The sequence below is a fragment of the Sus scrofa genome, chromosome 13 (assembly GCF_000003025.6).
Source record: "Sus scrofa isolate TJ Tabasco breed Duroc chromosome 13, Sscrofa11.1, whole genome shotgun sequence".
NCBI lineage: Eukaryota > Metazoa > Chordata > Mammalia > Artiodactyla > Suidae > Sus > Sus scrofa.
The window spans coordinates 147,043,605-147,066,355 of NC_010455.5; the positions used below are offsets into that span (position 1 = coordinate 147,043,605).

A 22,751-nucleotide genomic window follows, 5' to 3' on the forward strand; every position below is an offset into this window, starting at 1 on the left:
TGTGGTACATATATACAAAGGAATATTACTCAGCCATAAAAAGACAAACTAATGCCATTTGCAGCAACATGGATAGACCTCATACTAAGTAAGTGAGCCAGAAAGAAAAAAACAAATACCATATGATATCACTTATTTGTGGAATCTAAAATATGGAACAGAAACATACCCCCATACATTGCCCTGTGCATTCTTCTGTTTGGCTGTTCCTGAGTTGTATCCTTTATAATAACCTGGTAATAGTAAAATGCTATATAGGTACCCAGCCAGGCAGTCCCTTGAGGAATCCAACTACTCGCAAATCTATAAAATGACCCCCCAGTCTAAGCGCTCAAACCCAAGTGTTCACCTTCAGTTAGTTCTCTATTTCTAACTATATAAAATTGATCCTTTTTTTTTGTTTTTTTGGTGTCTTTTTAGGAAAAAAATAAAAATAAAATAAAATAAAGTATGGAACAGATGATCCTATCAAAAAAACAAAAACAAAAACAGAAACAGATCATGGCCAAGAAGAGCACACTTGGGGTCCCCCAGGAGTAAAGGGGAGGGAGTGAGATGGATGGGCATTTTGGGGGTTTTTTAGATGTAAACTATTATATTTGGAATAGATGGGCAATGGGATCCTACTGTATAGCACAGGGAAATGTATATGTGATTGGGTCACTTTGCTGTACAACAGAACTTGATAAAAAATCATAAATAAATTATAATAATAATAAATGCAAAAAAAGAGAAATTCTATGTATGTACTACCGAGTCACTTTGTTCTACAGAAGAATTGGAAAAACATTGTGAATCAATTATACTTAAATAAAACAGGACTAACTCCCTGTCAGGAGCATTAGTAGGGGGAAAAAAAAAAAGAAAAGAAAAGAAAGGGAATGTCCCAAGGCCAATTGAAAGTAATCTTTAGAGTTACTTCTTTGAATACTGTGCCTCTTTTGAAATGAATGTTTATTTGACTAGCTGGTACTTTCCTTAAAAATAAAAAAAAAAAAGACAGAGTCAGATCTTGAGGATAAACATTAGGGAAAACATTAAGGCTGCATATCCCTACAAGGTAAATTTTAAACTCTGAAGAACATGAAAGCATTCACAGCTTTCTCCCTCACTAGTCCCTTATCTCTCTGATTTTAGCTTTGGCATCTTTCCTTTGTGCCCACATGCCTATCCATGCCTGCCTCTAATTGTTCTCCAACAAGCCATTTTCTTGCTGGTCTCTAAGTCTTTGCCAAGTGGGAGATTCCCTCTGCAAGGGAGTTCCCTTTGGGGTGATGGAAAGAGCATAGATTTAACTGTACTCTCAGATCTGCTTTAAAATCTTCCCTCTTCCTTTATCTAGTTATGTGATCTTTATTTAGCTGTGGAATGCCAGGGCTTGAGTACATCGCATAAGAGGCAAGTGTCACCAAAAGAGGAGAGGAAAGATATTAAATGCAGAGTTCATCACAGATAATTTTATTCACATAAAAATTTTACCCTGCCACAGCTGGTTCTGTTCATGTTAAAGTGATGAAATCACTGACACACTGACACCTCTGATGTTATAGGTGAGTTGTAACAGAAACACCTAATCAGTGTATCTCATCACACCCCTACCAGTCATGGAAACACGTGAATTTATGGCAAAGAGTGAGCTTCTCTGTTGGAAAATGCTTAGTGGTTGCAGGGCTTGATTTTCACTTTAAAAGATGGGAAAAAGGAGTCACCTTATTTAATCCTCACAATTAGACTGAATGTACAGAAACAAAAATTTGTGAGCAGAGTCAGAGTTGAACTGTCTGATAGTATGTGTGGCTGAAAAGGAAGAAAGGGAGGGAGGAGGAAGATCTGTTGATTTTACTGACTTTATGATTCTCCAAATAAATAATAAACATTTTCCAGCTTGCTTAACCTGAATACCATCCTAGTTATTTTAAATAAGTTACCATATACTTTCAATATTTATGTTGAAGTGCCATTCTTAGGAATAAGCATTGCATTCTGGTGTTAGTGATTTCTTCTCTCTCATCAAAACTTAGGAAGAAACAAGTATATCACTAATTCCTCGTTCTATCTTGAGTATGAGTTACAAGATAAATCTGGTAGTCTCTAAGACGAAAGCATTTGATTTAGAGTATTGTCGGTCTTTTAATTTATAATTGTGTTTTATCATTTATTTGTTACATACACACATATACATATATCAAAAATCATGAATTAATTTTAAAATACTTAAAATAGTTCACACATATATAATATTGCTTACCCAATAAAACATAATATAGGAGAAAATGGGCTAATCTCTAGGTTAGGTTTAATATGTTATATACACTGTGAGAATATTTAATTTTTCTATGTAAGTCTAATATTTCCAGAATAAGATCACCAGCAAAGTAATGTTTTAGTACACTTCATGTAATATACTGTGGATAAAATTTAACACATGAAATCCCTTATCAAGCTTTTCTTTGGTTATCTTCTGTGTGTGTGTGTGTGCAGTTAATATTTCACTACCTGTACTGGTGGATACAACGGCTGAGCTCTATTGCCCTCCTGTGCTGTGGACAACTGTGGTGGTAGCAACATGGGAAATAGTCCTCAGAGACAAGGCCCCCTGCTTCAGAGCCTACAGGGCTGATACAAATGAGACCACATCAGGAAACTGTACTGATGAGAGAATAATCTGGTCCTCCAGACTTGACCAGAATCCTGCCCTTCAGATTGGTCCAGTGGCCATCACTCATGATGGGTATTACAGGTGTCAAAAGGTAGCACCAAATGGGAATTTCCATCGTGGCTATCACCTCCAAGTATTAGGTAAGGAACATCATGTCTGTGGCACTGCAGATAACCAGATTTAGCAGTGAAACAAATCTCTCTCTAATTCCTTGTCCCATGTATGTGTTAAGACTGAAGCATTATGCCTACATTTCTGCAGTACCCCCTGAGGTGACCCTGGTTCAAAGCGAGAATGGAACTGTGGTATGCAAGGCGGTCGCAGGGAAGCCGGCTGCTCAGATTTCCTGGACCCCTGAGGGGGACTGTGTCACTGAGCAAAACCCTCACGGGGGCAATGGCACAGTGACTGTCTGGAGTATGTGCTACTGGAAGGCCCGTCATGTACCTAATGTGTCCTGCACTGTCTCCCACGTGACTGGCAACAAGAGTCTCTTCTTAGAGCTGAATCAAGGTAAGCACCTGTTTCTTTAGACGGTCAGCCTTTTACTCCACAGATTACGAATGACCAAGCAGAACATGTGCACAAGAAAACTTGTGCTCCTAATTTGAAAAGACTCTCTAAAACTTAACTGGATAATCATTAGTATACTGGAGAAACTGTATTTCTAAATCCAATAGCAAGAATTAATAACTTCTTAACTATTATCTTCTCTAGATATCTTTCATTCTGGAAGCTGTAAAAATATTCTTTGCTAATTTATAGATCCTTAGGCTTTTACTTTGAGATTAATTACTGTTATAGACTATCAATACTTTTAAAAAATTTAACAGTACTTAGACAGCCAAGAACAATAATTATCCCCTTCCTGATTTTTTGTTTCTTATAGTAGTTACTACTACATTTGCTACCCTGCATAAGAGATAAGTATCCTTGCTCCTCTCCCTTGTCATCCAAAATCAACTCATCCATTCACTTGGCAGATATTTACTGAATATTATGTGTTTAAGGCTGGAAAGTGCATGTCTTTAGATTGTTCCAGAGAGTATAATCTGTTGGTTAGGAGCAAAACCTTTGGTAACACACAGCTTCTTATTTACCAGCTGTGTGACTTTGAATAATATTTAACTTTTCTGTCTCATATTTTTTATTAGGATATAATTTATATGTAACATTATATTAGTTTCAGATGTACAACATGATTTGATATTTGTACGTATTATGAAGTAATTACCAAAATAGGTCTAGTGAATATCTCATGATTTCTTCATCTGTTAAATGGGATGATAGCACCCACCTCATATGGTTTTGTTAATTAAATAAAATACATAATTAACATGGTGCTTAGTACATAGTCAATACTCAATAAATATTAGCTATTGTGTTTATTGTATTAACAAATATTAGCTTCTATATCGATGAATGTTAGCTATTGTATTAACTATATTAATTCACATTAGCTATTATACTCATTACAATGAATATATTGTTACATTCTTATAATGTATAATTTATTATGTTACTAGAAATAATCATATCCAATTATTTGTCATAACATCATTCACATTTATTTATTTTTTGTAGCAGTTTTACTGACATCTAATTTACATACCATACAATTCACCCACTTAAAGTGTATTAACCAGAGTTCCCATTGTGGTTCAGAGGGTTAAGGACCCAGTGTTGTCTCTGTGAGGATGTGGGTTCGATACCTGGCCTCACTCAGTGGGTTAAGGATCCAGTGCTCCTGTGGCTGTGGTGTAGGCTACAGCTGCAACTCTGATTCAAACCCTAGTCTGGGAACTTCCATATGGTGCAGGTGCAGCCATCAAAAGAATATAAATAAATAAATAAATAAATAAATAAATAAAGTATATCAACCATCACTATAATCAATTTTATTTTAAAAATTTTGTATTATGACTGATTTACAATGTTCTATCAATTTCTGTTGTACATCAAAGTGACCCAGTCACACATATACATATATACATTTTTTTTCTCACATTATCCCCTATCATGTTCCATTGCAAGTGATTAGATATATAGTTCCCTATGTTATACAGTAGGATCTCATTGCCTATCCACTCCAAATACGAGAGTTTTTGTCTCCTAACCCCAGATTCCCAATCTACCCCAATTCATCCCACTCCCTTCCCCTCCCCCGGCAAACATGAGTCTGTCCTACATGCCCATGATCTTTTCTGTTTTGTAGATAGATTATTTGTGCCATATTTTAGACTGCACATATAAGTGATATCATATGGTGTCTGTCTTTCTCTGACTTATTTCACTCAGTATGAGAGACTTTAGGTTCATTTATGTTGCTGCAAATGGCATAATTTTGCCCCTTTTTATGGCTTAGTAGTATTCCATTGAATATATGTACCACACCTTCCTAATCCATCCATCTATCAATGGGCATTTATGTTGTTTCCATGTCTTGGCTTTTGTGAATAGTGTTGCAATGAACATATGTGTGCATGTACCTTTTTCAATGAAAGTCTTATCTGGATATATGCTCAGGTGTGGGATTGCTGGGTCATATGGTAGTTTTATATTTATAGTTTTCTGAGGTACCTCTATACTGTTTTCCATAGTGGTTGTACCAATTGACATTCCCACCAGCAGTGTAGGAGGGTTCCCTTTTCTCCACATCCTCTCCAGCATTTGTTATTTCTTGACTTGTTAATTATGGCCATACCAACTGGTATAAGGTGAAACCTAAATGTAGTTTAGATTTGCTTTTCTCTAATAATTAGTGATGTTGAGCATTTTTTAATGTGCCTCTTGGCCATCTGTTTTTCTTTGGTGAAATGTCTATTTAGGTCTTCTTCCCAATTTTTAAATTGGGTTTTTATTTTTGTCTTTTTTGTCTTTTTTGTTGTTGTTGTTGTTGTTGCTATTTCTTGGGCCGCTCCCGCGGCATATGGAGGTTCCCAGGCTAGGGGTTGAATCAGAGCTGTAGCCACTGGCCTACGCCAGAGCCACAGCAACGCGGGATCCGAGCCGCGTCTGCGACCTACACCACAGCTCACGGCAACGCCGGATCTTTAACCCACTGAGCAAGGGCAGGGACCAAACCCGCAACCTCATGGTTCCTAGTCGGATTCGTTAACCACTGCGCCACGACGGGAACTCCTGTTTTTTTGTTTTTGAGTTGTATGAATTGTTTGTATATTTTGGAGATTAAACCTTTGTCAGTTGAGTCATTTTGCAAAAGCTGTCTCCCATTCTGTGGGTTGTCTTTTCTTTTTTTTAATGGTTTCCTTTGCTGTGCAGAAGCTTTTGAGTTTAATTCGGTCCCATTGGTTTATTTGTGTCTTTATTGTCTTTATTCTAAGAGGTGGATCAAACAAGATGTTGCTGTGATTTATGTCAAAGAGCATTCTGCCTAAGTTTTCCTCTAGGAGTTTTATAGTGTCTGGCCTTACCTTTAGGTATTTAATCCATTTTGAGTTTATTTTTGCATATGGTGTTAGAAAATGTTCTAATTTCATTCTCTTACATGTAGTTGTCTGATTTTCCCAGCATCATTTATTGAAGATACTATCTTTCCTCCACTGTATGTTCTTGCCTCCTTTGTTATAGATAAATTGACCATAGGTGTTTGGGTTTATTTCTGGGTTTTATATACTATTCCATTGGTCTATATTTCTGTTTTTGTGCCAGTATTATACTGTTTTGATGACTGTAGCTTTGTAGTAGAGTCTGAAGTCAGGGAGCCTGATCTCTCCAGTTCTGCTTTTTTTTCTTTTTCAATATTGCTTTGGCTATACAAGGTCTTTTGTGTTCCCATACAAAAAAAATTTTTTTTCCCACTGTACAGCAAAGGGATCAAGTTATCCTTACATGTATACATTACATTTTTTTCCCCACCCTTTGTTCTGTTGCAACATGAGTATCTATACATAGTTCTCAATGCTACTCAGCAGGATCTCCTTGTAAATCTATTCTAAGTTGTGTCTGATAAGCCCAAGCTCCTGATCCCTCCCACTCCCTCCCTCTCCCATCAGGCAGCCACAAGTCTATTTTCCAAGTCCATGATTTTCTTTTCTGAGGAGATGTTCATTTGTGCTGGATATTAGATTCCTGTTATAAGTGATATCATATGGTATTTGCCTTTGTCATTCTGATTCATTTCACTCAGTATGAGATTCTCTAGTTCCATCCATGTTGCTGCAAATTTTAAAATATTTAATTCTAGTTCTGTAAAGAATGTCATTAATAATTTGATAGGGATTGCACTGAATCTGTAGATTGCCTTAGGTAGTATTGCCATTTTGACTATATTGATTCTTCCAATCCAAGAGCATGGTATATTTTTTCCATCTATTTGTGTCTTTTTTAATTTATTTCATCAGTATTTTATAGTTTTCAGAGTAAAGGTCTTTTGTGTCTTTAGGTAGGTTTATTCTTAGGTATTTTATTCTTTTTGATGCAATGGTAAATGGGATGGTTTCCCTAATTTCTCTTTCTGATCTTTCATTGTTAGTATATAGAAATACAATCAATTTCTGTGTATTAATTTTGTATCCTACCAAATTCATTAATGAGCTCTAATAGTTTTCTGGTAGTGTGTTTCGGATTTTCTAGGTATAGAATCATGTGATCTGCAAACAGAGATAGTTTTACATCTTCTTTTCCAATTTGGATTCCTCTTATTTCTTTTTCTTCTCTGATTTCCATGGCTAGCATTTCCAAGATTATGTTGAATAACATTGGTAAAAGGGGACATCCTTGTCTTGTTCCTGGTTTTAATGGAAATGCTTTCACTTTTTCACCATTGAGAATGATGCTAGCTGTGGGTTTGTCACAAATGGCTTTTATTATATTGAGGTAGTTCCCCTCTATGCCCACTCTCTGGAGAGTTTTTATCAGGAATGGGCATTGAATTTTGTCAAAAGCTTTTTCTGCATCTACTGAGATGATCATATGGTTTTTAATTTTTGGTTTGTTTATGTGGTGTATCACATTGACAGATTTGTGGATACTGAAGAATCCTTGTATCGAGATAAATCCTACTTGATCATGGTGTGTGATCTTTTTAATGTATATTTTTATGCAGTTTGCTAATATTTTGTTGAGGATTTTTGCATCTATGTTTATCAGTGATATTGGCCTGTAATTTCTTTTTTTTTTTTTTTTTTTGGTGGTACCTTTGTCTGTTTTTGGTATCAGGGTAACTGTGGCTTCACTGAATGAGCTTGGGAGTATTCCTTCCTCTGCAATTTTCTGGAAAAGTTTCAGAAGAAGAGGTGCTAACTCTTCTCTGAGTGTTTAGTAGAACTCATGTGTGAAGCCATCAGTTCCTGAACTTCTATTTTTTGGAAGTTTATTAATCACATTTTCGATTTCAGTAGTTGTTACTGTTCAATTCATGTTTTCCATTTCTTCATGGTTCAGTCTTGGCAGCTTGTACCTTTGTAAGAATCTGTCCATTTCTTCTAGGTTGTCCATTTTATTGGCATACAGTTGCTTTTATAGTCTCCCATGATGCTTCGTATTTCTGCAGTGTGAGTTATAACTTCTTTTTCATTACTAATTTTGAACCCGCTCCCTTTTTTCTTGATGAGTCTGGCAAATGGTTTATCAATGTCTTAATTTTTTCAAAGAACTGACTCTCGGTTTCATTGATCTTCTCAATTGTTTTCTTTATCTCTCTGTTATTAATTTCTGCTATAGTATTTATGATCTCTTTCCTTCCACTAATTTTTGGCTCTGTCTGTTCTTCCTTCTCTAGATGTTTAATGTGTAAGGTTATTTGCATTTTTTCTTCTCTCCTGAGATAAGACTGTATTTCTATAAACTTCCCTCTCAGAACTGCTTTTGCTGTGTCCTGTAGTTTTGGAATGTAGTATCTTCATCATAATTTGTCTCTATGTATATTTTAATTTCCTCTTTGATTTCTTCAATGATCCTCTGATTGTTTAGTAGCATATTGTTTAGCTTCAAAGAGTTTGTGGTTTTTGCTGTTTTTTTCTTGTTTATTTCTAGTCTCATAGCATTGTGACTGGAAAAAATGCTTGAAATAATTTCAATTTTTAAAAATTTATCAAGCCTTGATCTGCGGCCCAAGGTGTGCTCTATCTTGGAGAATGTTCTGTGTGCACTTGAAAAGAAAGTATATGCTGCTGTTTTGGGGTGAAAAGCTCTATAGATATCAGTTAAGTCTATTTGATCCAGTGTGTCATTTAAGGCCTGTGTTTCCTTACTGATTTTCTGCCTGGATGATCTGTCCATTGATCTAAGTGGGGTGTTAACATCCCCCACTATTACTGTGTTACTGTCAGTTTCCCCTTTTATGGCTGTTAGTAATTGCCTTAAATATTGCACTGCTCCTGTTTTGGGTGTGTATATATTTACAATCTTTATTTCTTCTTCTTGTATTGATTCTTTGATCATTATATAATGTGCTTCTTTTTTTCTTGTGAACTTCTTTATTTTAAAACATATTTTGTCTGATATGAGTATTGATACTCCTGCTTTTCTATAATTTCCACTTCCATGTAATATTTTATTCCATCTGTGTCCTTAGATCTGAAGTGGGTGTCCTGCAGAGAGCACATACATGGGTCTTGCTTTTGAATTCACTCAGCTAGTCTTTTTCTTTTAGTTGGAGTATTTAATCCATTTACATTCAATGTAATTATGGATAAGCATGTATTTATTGTCATTTACTTAAAATTTTTTTGTTATTTTGGGTCTTTTGTCTTCCCATCCTCTTTTTGCTCTCTTTTCTTGCAATTTGCAGACCATGTTTAGTGTTATGTTTGGGTTGGTTTTTCTTTTTTATGGGTGTGACCATTATAGTTATTTGACTAGTGGTTCCCCTTATATTTTGATATATCCGTCTATATGTATTGGCAAGAATTGTTTCATCTTGCCAGTCTCCTTAATTTCAAATGCATTTTCCATATTCTGCATTTGTCCTCTCCTCTTCTCATGCTTGCTAGTTTAGATATCATATTTGTCAATGGGTGATTTCCTACTTTTAAATTATTTTTGCCTTTACCAGTGAGCTTCTTCATTTTTAATATTCTTGTTTCTAATTGTGGATTTTCCTTTTCTGCTTAGAGAATTTCCTTTAGTAGTTGATGTATAGCTGGTTTGGAGGAGCTGAATTCTCTTAGCTTTTTCTTGTCTGTGAAGCTTTTGATATCTCCATCAAATCTGAATGAGAGCTTTGCTGGGTAGAATATTCTTGGTTCGAGGTTCCTCCTCTTCATCCTCAAATGTATTTTGCCACTCATTTCTGGGCTGTAGAATTTCTGCTGACAAATCAGCTGTTATCCTTATGGGAATTCCCTTATATGTGATTTATTACTTCTCCCTTGTGGCTCTTAATATTTTTTCTTTGAACTTAATTTTTGTCAGTTTGATTAGTATGTGTCTTTCTGTATTTCTTCTGGGGTTTATTTTGTACAGAATTCTCTGTGCTTCTTCTACTTGAGTGTTTCCTTTCCCATATTTGGGAAATTTTTGGTTATAATCTCTTCAAATATTTTCTCTTGCCCTTTTTCTCTCTCTTCCCCTTCTGGAAACCCTATGATGCGAATGTTTGTATATTTAATATTGTCCCAGATGTCTCTCAAACTCTCCTCAGTTTTTTTCATTCTTTTTTCTTTATTCTTTTCTGTTGCAGTGATTTCCACCACTCTGCCTTCCAACTCACTTAATTGTTCTTCTGCCTCTGTTAACCTGCTATTGATTCCTTCTAGATTATTTTTCATTTCAGCTGTTGCACTATTCATTTTCCTCTTCAAATCCTCTCTTTATTAAACATTTCCTTTAAGTTCTTGATCTGTGTCACCATTCTTTTTCCAAGATCTTGTATCATCTTTACAATCATCACTCTGAATTCGTTTTCAGGTAAATTGCCTATCCCCTCATCACTTGGTGGGGGTTTGTTTGTTTTTTGTCTTGTTCCTTTGTCTGAAAGCTGCTTCTTTGATGTCTCATAAGGTCTACCTTTCTATTTATCATCCCCTTGACAGCTGGTATGTAGATGTTGAATCAGGTGCCCAGTCCTGGAGTTCTCAAGGGTGGTAGTGGTTCACATGTACCTCTTGCTGGGTAGGCTCTAGGGACTATTCTCTGTAGATATAGGAGCAGGTTCTACTTTCTGCCAGCACTCTTCTTGCTTGGCCACTCTGGGGATCTCTCTCCAAAGCCTCAGGGGCAGGGGGCTTCTCCCTAAATGTTGCTCACAGGCTCTCTCTGTAGCTTCAGGATGTGTGTTTCTGATGGTCCCTACCCCGGCCTTGCTGCTGGTAGGAGTGTTCTCTGTAGCCCTGCAGATTGGGATGTGGGTTACTGGGCCTCCCCTGGCTCCCTTGGTATGGAAAGAGTGTCACTGATGTGAGCCTTCACAGGGCCACTGGCAGGGGTCCTGTATCTTGTGCTTTTTGCTGGTTGGGCAGCCCATAGCTCTGTCAGAGAGTGGGCACTGGCAACCCTCTCGTGAAAATGGGTGCTGCTTTGCTGGCACGAGCTTCTGCAGATTCTCTGGGAAGAGCCAAGGCACCTGTGTTTTCCCTGATCAACAAGGAGCAGGCACCAGCAGCCCTCTTATGGGAATGGGTGTTGCCGTGCTGGCAGCCTCTGCAGATTCTCTGGGCAGAGCTGATATGCCCGAGTTTGCCTGTGTTTCCCTTGCTCTAGCAAGTCACTACTTCTGCAGGAAGTGGGTGCTGCCATCAGCAGTTTTTCTGGCACTGCTTTGCTGACATAGCCTCCGTAGATTCTCTGGGTGGAGCCAAGGTGCCAGTATTTTCCTTGATTGCCAGGGAATAGGCACCGGCGGCCCCCTCGTGGGAATGGGTACAGCCTCTATGGGCGGAGTTGAGACTCCTGTGTTTTCCCTGCTTAGGCAGGTTGTTACTTTTGCAGGAAGTGGGCACTGCTTCCAGCAGCCTTTCTGGTACTGCCCTGCTGGTCAGAGCCCCTGCAGATTCTCTGGGTGGAGCCAAAGCACCTGTGTTTTCCCTGATCTCTCTGGGGATGAGCGCCACCATTGATGGCAGCTCTTCTGGTGCAGGTTGGGCTCCACTAGCGCAGGGCCCCTGCGGCAGGAACCAGGAACCTGTGTTATTCCCCTAGGCAGTTACTCCACCTGCTCCAAGAAGTCTGTAGCCCTAAGTTTGGGGCCGCTACCCCAGCCATCACTAGGCAGCCACTACGGCCAAGTGGTTCTCTGAGCTGAGGCAGGCAGTGTCCTGCAGCTTGAGAAAGTGGGCATAGGGAACAAGGCAGTAGTGGTGGATCCCATCCCTTTCTTCCAGCTCCCCCCACCCCCAAACAATGGCATCTAGTCTCTAAGCCCAACTGGGTTGCCTCCACTTAGATGCTCTCCATTGTGGCTGCCTTATACTCTAGTCCTTCCAGGCTGTTTCTACATAGTCAACCCCATTTTTCCCCCCACATAGCTGGCCCCAGATCCCTCTTTGGGTCTGATCTCTAAGGCCAAAGTTTTAGTTCCCAATACCTGCTGGCACCCGAATATGGTTGCCCATTGCCAATATCACCGACTGTGGAGGACTGTCTCCTTAACTGTTTCAGACCATTTGTCTAGAGTTCCCCCTCTGTTTTTGGCTCGTCTTGTTGCAGGTGAGGGAACTTACCAGGGTGCAGGAGCTATTCCTCTTTCTAGCTCCCTCCTGGGAGAGCAGGTCCCATCTCATTTCCTTTTGCTTTTTTTTCTCTTGTTGTTCTTCCTTCTTCTTTCTTATGTCCTCTCTGGTTTTGTAATGTTTTTCTTATTCTATCATACTCTTGAGGTCTTTTGTCAGTTTTTAGCAAATTTTCTGTTTGAATATTTCCACATATAGGTGTATTTTCAATGTATTTGTGGGAACAGATGAGTCTTATGTCCTGCTACTCCACCATCTTAGACCTCCCCATGGTTAATTTTAGAGCATACTCAGCACCCCAAAATAAGCCCTCTACCATTTAGTTATCAATTAATCTCACCATTTCTCTAGTTTTAGGTAACCACAAACATACCTTCTCATCACTATAGATTTTCCTGTTTTGGACATTTCATATAAATGGAATCATATGGCCTCTGTGACTGGCTTCTTTTATTTAGCATAATGGTTTCAAGGAACACCATGTTGTAGCATGTACTTCTAATCACTTCTGATTTTTATTTTCCACAATTCATCTCACACAAACTCTAGGCTTTTATTTTACACTTGTTATCTCCAGACCTATGCATTTATCTCTAGTTCTGTCTGGTTTTCTCTTCTGTAGACCAGGCATTCAACTTGTACTCTTTTTTGTTCTTTCATGTCCTTAGAAGCTTTGCTTCATTAATTATCCTTTCTCTCTTTTGTTCAGTCTTTGTTTCACAAATCCTTTCACTAAGACTGATTATATAAACATGACTGTTTTCCTCCTATATTGAAAGGGGAGGGAGAGGGTGTGGAAAAAGGTAACTCTCCTCCACTATTGCAGGGAATGTAAATTGGTGCACCCATTATGGAAAACAGTATGAAGGTTCCTTAAAAATCACAATCCCAGGAGTTCTTAGCTCAGGGGGCTAAGAACCCAACACTGCCTCTGTGAGGCTGGGGGCGCTTTGCCTCAAGCCGCAGCTTAGGTTGCAGATGCAGCTCAGATCCAGTGTTGCTGTGGCTGTGGTAGAGGCTTCAGTTGCACCCCAATTTGACTCCTAGACCAGGAATTACCATATGCCACAGGTGCATCCATAAAAAAAAACAAACAAAAACTCACAATCCTGCTACTGGGCATATATCCATAAAAGATGAAAACTCTAATTTAAAAGATATACACACCCCGATGTTCATGGCAGCACTAGTTCCAACAGCCAAGACATAGAAGCACCCTAAACACACACACACACACACACACACACACACACACACACACACACCAAAATACTGTGTAACCACAAAAATTAACAAATGCTATTTGCAGCAACATGGATGGATCTAGAGATTATTATACTAAATCAAGTCAGACAGAAAAAGACAAATATGATATCACTTACATTTGGAATCTAAAAAAATGATACAAATGAATTTATTTACAAAATAGACTCACAAACATAGAAAACAAACTTATGATTACCAAAGGGGAAAGCAGGAGGGAGGGATAAATTAGGAGTTTGAGGTTAACAGAAACACTCTGCTATATATAAAATAAATAAACAATGACCTACTATATAGCACAGGGAATTATATTCAATATCTTATAATAACCTATAATGGAGAAGACCAAAAAAAGTTTTATATATAGTTTTTAAACTGATATGTCTGAATTGCCTTACTGTATACCTGAAACTAACACAACATTTTAAATCAACTATGTTTTGATTTAAAAATCTAAAAAAATAGAGGATTCTGCATTCACTGTCTTTTCTATGCCACCTCGCATTCACTCCTTAACTCACATGCATCTCTCTGCAAATAAAATGTTCTAACAAAAATCACTGAAGCGCTCCTAGATGCCAAATAAAATATAAATTTATGTCTTGTTATAAACTAGTCTTTTTGTGAAATTTGATGTGATCTCTCCTCCCTTCTCATCTGTTTTCCTCCCATATTCACTTGCTTCTTTTCTTAACTTTCAGTCAAGCAGTTAGTCTTATTAATAGATTCCTTTTCATCTATTCATCCCATGAAGAAAGGCATTTCTATGAGTTTCATAACTGACTTTCTTCTCCTTTCACCTCTACCCTTATTCCTTGAGAGATCTCATCATACCCCTGGCTTTAGTTACCGTCTTTTTTTTTTTTTTTTTTTTTTTAGTCTTTTTAGGGCCATATTGGAGGCATATGGAGGTTCCCAAGCTAGGGGTTGAATAGGAGCTGTAGCTGTCAGCCTACACCACAGCCAGAGCAATGTGGGATCTGAGCTGTGTCTGTGACCTATACCACAGCGCATGGCAATGCTGGATCCTTAACCCACTGAGTAAGGCCAGGTATTGAACCCACATTCTCATGAATACTAGTCTGGTTCATAAACCACTGAGTCATGACGGGAACTCCTACTGTCTAATTCTTGACTCTTAAATCTACATTTTAGCCCAGATTTCTCTTCTTGGCTCCTCCATGATCAAAATCAATTTCCAATTGGCCAGCCTTTCCTGAATACATTAGGGGCACCTAAATTGCATATTCCTAAAACAGAATTCCTTTTCTCTTCTCCTTCCTAAGCTCCAAACCCATATTTTATGTTATTGATAAATGACTCGTCAGATAATTAAAGCTATTCTATCCTCTTTCTTATTTCCCATATTCAAAATCAGATACAAAAAAAAAAAAATCAGGTACAATATTTTGCTGATTTTACCTTAAAAAACTTTCTTAAAGCCAGACTTTTTTCTTTCTAACTGCCTCAGTTGAACACATGATGATCTCTCACCAGGGTTGTTCCAATGTTCTTGTAACAGGTCTTCTGACCCCCGGCTTACCTCCCTCCACTCCTCTATAGTGTAGCCAGTGACTTCCAAAATGAAAAACATGCAACTTCCCTACTTAAATGCCCCCAGTGGCTTCTTTTTGCCTCATGGAAGGCTAAACCCCTTTGGTCTGCTGCTCTCCTTGACTTATTTCTGGTATTCTCCAGTTTGTATTCCAGGCATGTGGGCCTCTTCAGGCTCCTCAAAGTGTTATCTTTTACTCCTCTCTTTTCTTTTACATGCAATTTCTATCTCTTCACCATGTATGTCCTTCGCTATACTCTCTTCTTCCATTCTATTTGATCAATTCCTATTGAACTTTTCAGTCTTAGTTTGATATAGTGCCTCTGGAATAATTTTCTCTTTCCCTGCTGTTGGTGAGCTGTTCCTTTTCTGTGTCTCATGCACTCCATTGTCTCATGCACACTTCTGCCTGAATACTTCCAGAGTCCTATAATTGACCACCCAATTCTCTGAGTCCCAGGATAGGTTACGTACCTTGAGAACAGGAACCATATCATTCATTTCTACATCCCCAGAGTCTGGCACAGTGCCTGACTCATACAAATCACTGCAGAGTTAGGTTCAGATCACCATAGACTTCATCTTTATATATCTTACTCTATGCTCTACATGGTAAAAGTTAACATCTTCAAATCTTTGCTCATATTGTTCTTTCCCTTGAAAAGTCTTTTTTTTTTTTTCATCTCTTAACCTATTTAATCCTGTTATTAGAAAGGCTCAGTTCAAGTCCCACTTCCCAGTTAGAGCTGATTAAGCTTTCCTATTCCTTAGATGATTTATAATCTGTAATGCTCACCTAGCACTGTTCACTCTTTCAAAAGTTATATTTTCATTTGTCTGGTCTGACTCCCCAGTTGGATGGTGAGAATTTGAAGGTTGTGATCTTTTTCCCTGACAGTGTCTAGGAAATTGTCTTCAGCTTTAGCACTTGAGTAGGTAATTTCACAGGTTGACAGGACACTTTGAGCAAAGACTCACAATGGTACTTAGAATTCACACACTTTTGGTTGTCGTTTTCATAGGAGAAAAGATTTTGTAATGATGGTCCCTAGTTTCATTTTATCTTTTCAGTAGTTCTTGGGGCAATTTCACAGATGGATAAATGAAAGCAGGAAAACACAAAATACCCTACTAAAGGGGTTATATCAACTCAGTGATAAAACCACTTCACTGAGTGGAAATTATCAAATAGTGTTCAAAATAAAATATTAATGCCCCCTAAAACTAACATTTATATGGGAAGTTAGAAAGTACATTTCCTTTTTTTTTATAAAAGTGGGAAATTTTAACAATGTTTAGTGTGCATTAAGAAAATATTTATTAAAAATCTACCATGAACAAAAACACACTTTTTCTAAATTGTCATGAAAGAATGATATATTAGCAACAGTCAAATTTTAATCTATGAGGTGTTTTGATTATGATAGACTGTGAAGTTTAAGGAATATTTTAAAAAGCTCTTTTAAATTACAGACTCTAATTTGTTCATTAGAAGAATTTCTGAAATGGCTCTCCACCCCTGCTGTGTTGCCTATGTTTAAAGGTGCCGGAATCCTGGGATTTCCAGCATCATACCTGCTGATCATTCTGTATGTGAAATTCCCTCTTTTCTTGGTTATCTTGGTCATCGTGGGATTCCTCTACTTCCAGAGAACAGGTGATCGCAGGTAGGAAGTGAATACTGGAAGGTACAGACTCATTAGAAAGATTCCATTATTATAAGACTAAGTTTACAATGTCCTGGGGAAAAGCTTGACCCATTTTTTGGCACATTGCTTGTGGCCTACCTCCTTTTTGACACAGAAGCTTTGTTAACAACTGAGAGCCCAGACAGAAGTGCCTGCAGCACCAAAACAAGGGAAGAGACCTGTCTTAGGCCACCCTCTAATTTTATGGGGGAAATGAAGCTTGGCTGGGCCTCCTTAAGTGTTTACTTCCCAGTCTCTATGCTTCTAAAGGCTTGTGGTCATTCCTGCTTAATTATACATTTTATGTTTTTTCCTAGAGAATGAAAATGAAAAAATCTGAAAGTCAATTTAAACTAGGTTAAATGTCACCAAAAAAAGCATCCAATTGTGATAAGCCTTCCAGTTCGACATCTATCTAAATTGTTCCTGTTTCTATTGATACCTTTGTATTTAGAATCTATGCAATAAGTATCAAGCCTGTGTCAACCTCTTAGCAGACATATATACACACAGGCAAAAGCTTGCTGCCTGTCATGGTAAATACCTAGAATGACTTGTCTACCTTTCCCTTGGCCCTAGTGAGTTCTTATTTACAAATGAGAAACAACCCTGCTTCCCACATGAAGAGGCAGATGGCTCAGCAAAACGCAAATAAAAATGCTATGCCATTTTTCTACACCTGCTAGTTTCTTTGGATAGTGCTTTCTTCCTACCTACTTGTCCCCTCTACCCACTTGAGGTGCAAATCAGGGTTGTAATGGCAGGAGCTACTACAAGTGTTACCTTCAAGTCGGCCCATAGCTGACCTCCCATCTCTTTCTCACTTGGAGCAATTACTTAGGTAGTTGTATTCCATGTTTGGTCTGATTGCTGAATAAAAGGCCAGGAATCATTTTTAGCAGTACCTGCATTTTTGAAGAAATTATAAGTCCATCCCAATTAAGGAACTATTAGAGTCACTGGTGACAGTGCTGAATGCCACCTCACCTTTTAGAGCTCCAGTGCCTCAATTCCATTTCTTGTCTGCATTACGTAATGGATTAATTGTAACAGTATGAGCGGTTGGTGAAACCCTAACAAACTTAGCTGAAAGGCATTTCTCAGTTTCCTTTGCAACTCAGCATGACCACCCACAAAATTTTTCACAAATTTTTTTGAAGTGTAAGCATACATCTTGTGTGATATTTTTAGGAAAGCTCTTTAAAGAAAAATGAAGAGGTCCTCTTTTGCTTTTCCTTCTTACCTCCTGGATTTCAACATGGATGTGATGACTGGAAGTCCAGCAGCCACATTTGGCCACAGGAACACTGAAGATGGAATCCACTTGCTAAGATGGTAGAAAAGAAAGATGGAAGGGTTCTGGACCTTGATGACCACAGAGTTCCCGTACCAACCTTAGACTACCTACCTTAAACTTTGGCGTGAGCTAGGATAAACATTTTTTGTTCATGGCACTGTTATTTTTGGTTTTTGCTCCATATGCAGTTGAGCTTAAGCTGATTGAGTTTGCCAATTACAAGCTTTGCTCTCAGTCTTGCAACACGGGTTATGCTTTATTCATGTGCATTTTCATGGCCTGTTTTTGTTCTTCCTCTAGTGATTATGAAGCAAATAATATTTAATTCATGTGTATGGCCATGGTCTGTTTTCATTCCTCCCTCAGAGATAATGAAATATATGTAACTTCAGAATATAGTAATCATAGGTGTGAGAGCCATCTCTAAGACAGTTCCAGAAGAATTTCTGGTTATATAAACTCAAGGGATGCTTGTGATAGGAAATGGCATTTGGGGATATGCAAAGATGATCTAATAGTCAGCCAGTCCCAAGGCATGAAAGGGCATGTCTGCATTGTAGAATTGGAAAGATAAAGATACTGTTGTGGGCTTGTAGAGAATATGTGAGCCCAAGAAACAGAGGAACTGAAATACATGGGACATTACCTATCAAATCTTTTTCCATGAAAAAGACTCCATCATTCCCTGAAGAGATTTATCTGAATTCATGCTTCTTATCTGTTCCCTTCTTACTGCCATGATTTTCTGGGAAGAGTGAAAAGCTAAGCTACTCCCTCTCAACTTCCTACAAGTGCATAAAGACAAAAAAACATTTTTTTAATTTTCTGAACACATATATGTGTGCATATATACATATAAGACAAATTAATTGTGGTCCTAAACTGAGGGAAATTGGGAATAACTTTTATCAAAACACAATTAAGAGCCACTAGAGGGTGCTTCAACTTAATTTTTTTAACTATTTCCAAGCAAGCTAAAATCTGACCCCAGACAGTAATCTTGCTCTTTTTTTTCTTTTATCATTCCATACAACTGTCCCTCCATTTACTAATTCTTTACGTCTTCTTAGTTGTTAATTCTGAAACAATTACAGAAGAAAGGGAAAGTGGTTTAAATTAACTTAAGGAGAAAAGTTTTTTGTTTTTTGCTTCCAAACTTGAATTGCATTACCACTGTCACTTAATTTTAGCTGAAACATTTTGTTTATCAAACAAGATAGAGGTTAAGTATTAACAGTCTCATCTCAGGGAAAGGGGAAATGTGAGAATCTCTTAGTGGTTAATCAAAGTTAGTACTCACTTATTTCTTAAACTGGGAAGTTGAGATCACTCCATTCCCTAAAAAACAAATAGCTGCTTGTTAGCCTTAATGGCAGCAGATGGTCAGAGCTACAAATAAAATTAGCTGGCCTTTTCTACTTCCTGGGTCCAACCCTTATCTCCTCCCCCATCATCCTTAAGAGGCACACATGGTATTTTAAAGCTAGAGGGAAGCTGCAGATAAAGTAGGCCAACTTCCTCATTTTACAAAAGAGGAAACTAACACTCAGAGTAAACTGACCACTGGGTGTTACCAAGAAGCCAGCTGGAATGTGGACTTGCTTTGCTTGCTAATGAGAGCACGCATGAAGTGGGCTTTATAGTTTGTTTGGTTTGGACTGAGACTTAGGGTTCAAGAGAGAATTTACCAAAGCCTTCGAAAGGATCCTAAGATGAAAAAGTGAAACAACACATGAAATATTCATGACATTTACTATCTTCAAGGAAAGACTGAATGTTATCATGGTTAACAATTGTCACCACATGCCAAGGACCTCACATGCCAAGTACATCACATCTAAACTGAGAAACAAGTGCAATGGAGAGATTTTAAAAATTGCTTGTTTAAATCTTATTATAGTTTTTTCTACAATCTGGATGTAAGAAAAGAGGCATGAGAGGAAAATTTGTCTGTTTAGGGAAATATACCAACAGTTTAGACAAATATACCAACAGTTTAGACAGAGAAGAGGGCTCAGGTTGTAGAATGCACTGGAAATAGCAAAATAAAGGGAAATAAAATGATCAGCAAAACTTAAAAAGTTTTCTTTCTGGGTTCTAGTAAGAGGAATTTTGGAAGCTCTTGAGGAATAAATAGAAACAGAGTAGGCCTTTGCTACAAAAGCTCTTGAGAAATAAAAGAAGAAATAGAATAGGCCTTTACTACAAAAAGAATTGGTGTGTCATAAATTCTCTATGAGGGGGTAGCTAAAGAATATTAGAATTAAAGATGCCTCTCTGTTAATATTTAGTTAAAAACTGTTAGACACAATTGCATGATTAATGGTGATTTAGAAATGAAGGAAGAGGAAACTCTGCCCACATTTGGGGGGAACAGAACAAAGAGTGCATAGTTGGCAGGCCTGGTGATGAGAAAACAAGGATGGCCAAAAATTAGTTGGAATTAGCAGTTTAGGGAGAGAGATGACAAGAAGTCAGCAGAGGAAGGCATGCACACCACTAGGCATTTTCAAAAAGCTGGGGAGGGTGTTGCAGTTCCCCAAATTACACTGGCCAGAGATTCAGTTATTTTATTTGGCCATTAAAGGAAAAAGATTTTTCCAGAAGACTGGAACTCTTAGGGACCATCGGGAACTGCAAGGATGCTTAGGAAAAGAAGCTCACAGTCGACCAGCAGAATTACTCCTTGAACTCCAAACACTTAACTATATTATGTTCTGATAATAAGGAGAACTCCATAATCTCTGAAGGTCCTGGCTAGATCTAGAAGTTGGCATTCTCCTGCCTTCTTCCCAGTGACCTGTAGCTTAGAATTTTCTGGACTAGAAGAAAGAAAGAAATAGGAAGACTCAGAAATTCTTAAATTTCTAGACTTTTCTCTTTTTAGGGCACTGCAAGCTCTCTGCATTCCTAAATAGCCACAATAGGTCATAAAGATGGTATAGCAGATGTGCCCAGGATCTGTGTGTAACCAGGCCCAGTGAGAGTCAGAGTCCACAGTGTTCAGATGGGAAGCAGTTCCCTCTGCTATTTTTCTCTCTTAGATTTGTGTCCACCTGTACTTCCTGGGTAGAAAGCTGAGCATTTCCTTCTCAGTGCTGGCCATATGTCTACACTGAGAGCTGTAGTTCTGTCTATTGCTAGCTTCCCACATATCTCTAGACACAATTTATACCTGAAATGGTATTGAAGGGCCAGAGGACCCCCAAATTACATTGTGGGGGTGGAATGGAATCTTTGCCAGAAGAGGACAGCATATCTCTCTAAATTCCAAGGGGTGGTATTTCTGTGGATTGGATGGATGGATAGAGAAATCATGGGAAAAACACAGTCAAGTCCTGGAAGCAGGGTCCAAAGGGCTAGGATCTCCAAGGGTTTATTTAAATTGCTTTGCTAAGGCTACCTATAGCACTCACTTTGATGTATTCTGAGTAAATTAATTCCTTCATTCATTAAATGTTCATTAATTACTTGATATTTGTCAGCCATTACACTAAGCTCTAAAAATAAGTAAGTAAAATGTGAATCGAATATTAAATAAAATATGATCCTTAAAGATTTCATGGTTGGGAGTTCCTGTTGTGGCACAGTGGAAACGAATCCGACTAGGAACCATGAGGTTGCGGCTTCAATTCCTGGCCTTGATCAGTGGGTTAAGGATCCTGCGTTGCCGTGAGCTGTTGTGTAGGTCACAGATGTGGCTCAGATCCCGCGTTGCTGTGGCTCTGGTGTAGGCTGGCAGTTGTAGCCCCAATTCGATCCCTAGCCTGGGAACTTTCATATGCCTGCCACAAGTGTGGCCCTAAAAATATAAAAGACCAAAAAAAAAAAAAAGATTTCACAGTGAAGAAGATAGGCAAATAAGCAGATCACTAAAATCCAGTATTGATGTATTAAAAAAGGTATATACCTTTAGCAATCAAAGGAAGGAATACTCAGTTCTTACTGAAGATGTGGCTTGTAGTTAAGGAAAAGCATTGGGTACATTATGAGGCTTTCAGCTGCAAGAAACAAAGTAGGACTCTGACAGTTAATAAGGTCATTTACTATTTTACATAAGAAGGCATCCAGAAGTAGGGCCAACTTCAAGTCTGGTTGTTTCAATGGCTTTACAAAGCCTTCAAGACTGGATTTTATCCTTTCTCTGCTCTGCTATCATCAGTGTCAGTGTTTGCTTCATCCTCAAGCTGGACGTGAGTAGGTAGCAGCCATCCCAAGGCTGTAGCCAGACACAGCATGCCCAGAGGAAGAAGCCTGACCATTTCTTCCCCAAACCCATTTCTTCCTCTGAAGAGTGAGGACCAAGAGCCCCCATAGGCTTCCTCTCTTGTCTGATTGGTCAAAGTCACAGATACAATCTCTAGCAAAGGGGCTGAGATTATGCTTACACTAATTAGGCCTTTCATAGAGCTGGGCTAAGGTCAGTGCCTTTCACCAAGCATTCACCCTGGTGGGAGGGAGTGACTAGAGACCTGACCAAATTAGGGACTCTGTTAAGAAAGCAGAACTTGAGAATGCATGTGAAGCCTGGATGAAGATGATAATGGTCAAACTGAGTCCTAAAATATGCAGAGGAATGCTACAGGTAGACAAGGGCAGGGAAGAGAAGACATCATGGATAAAGGCAGGGAGCTGTGACAGGGTGTGTCTCTTTCAG

General features: G+C 38.3%; 1 protein-coding gene across 11 annotated transcripts in view; it reads left to right on the forward strand.

Moving 5' to 3' along the window:
- Positions 1–22,751, forward strand: part of CD200R1L (CD200 receptor 1-like) — a 45,805-nt gene that overhangs the window by 19,064 nt on the left and 3,990 nt on the right. For 6 of the 11 annotated variants that reach the window (XR_002337486.1, XR_002337482.1, XR_002337483.1 and 3 more), the window contains 3 exon segments: positions 2,482–2,799; positions 2,921–3,172; positions 16,653–16,776. Coding sequence is in view for 4 of the 11 variants with exons in the window: in NM_001244415.1 (NP_001231344.1) it covers positions 2,482–2,799; positions 2,921–3,172; positions 16,653–16,776 (694 nt within the window). In the remaining 7 variants the exon portion in view is untranslated. 11 annotated transcript variants of the gene reach the window in all.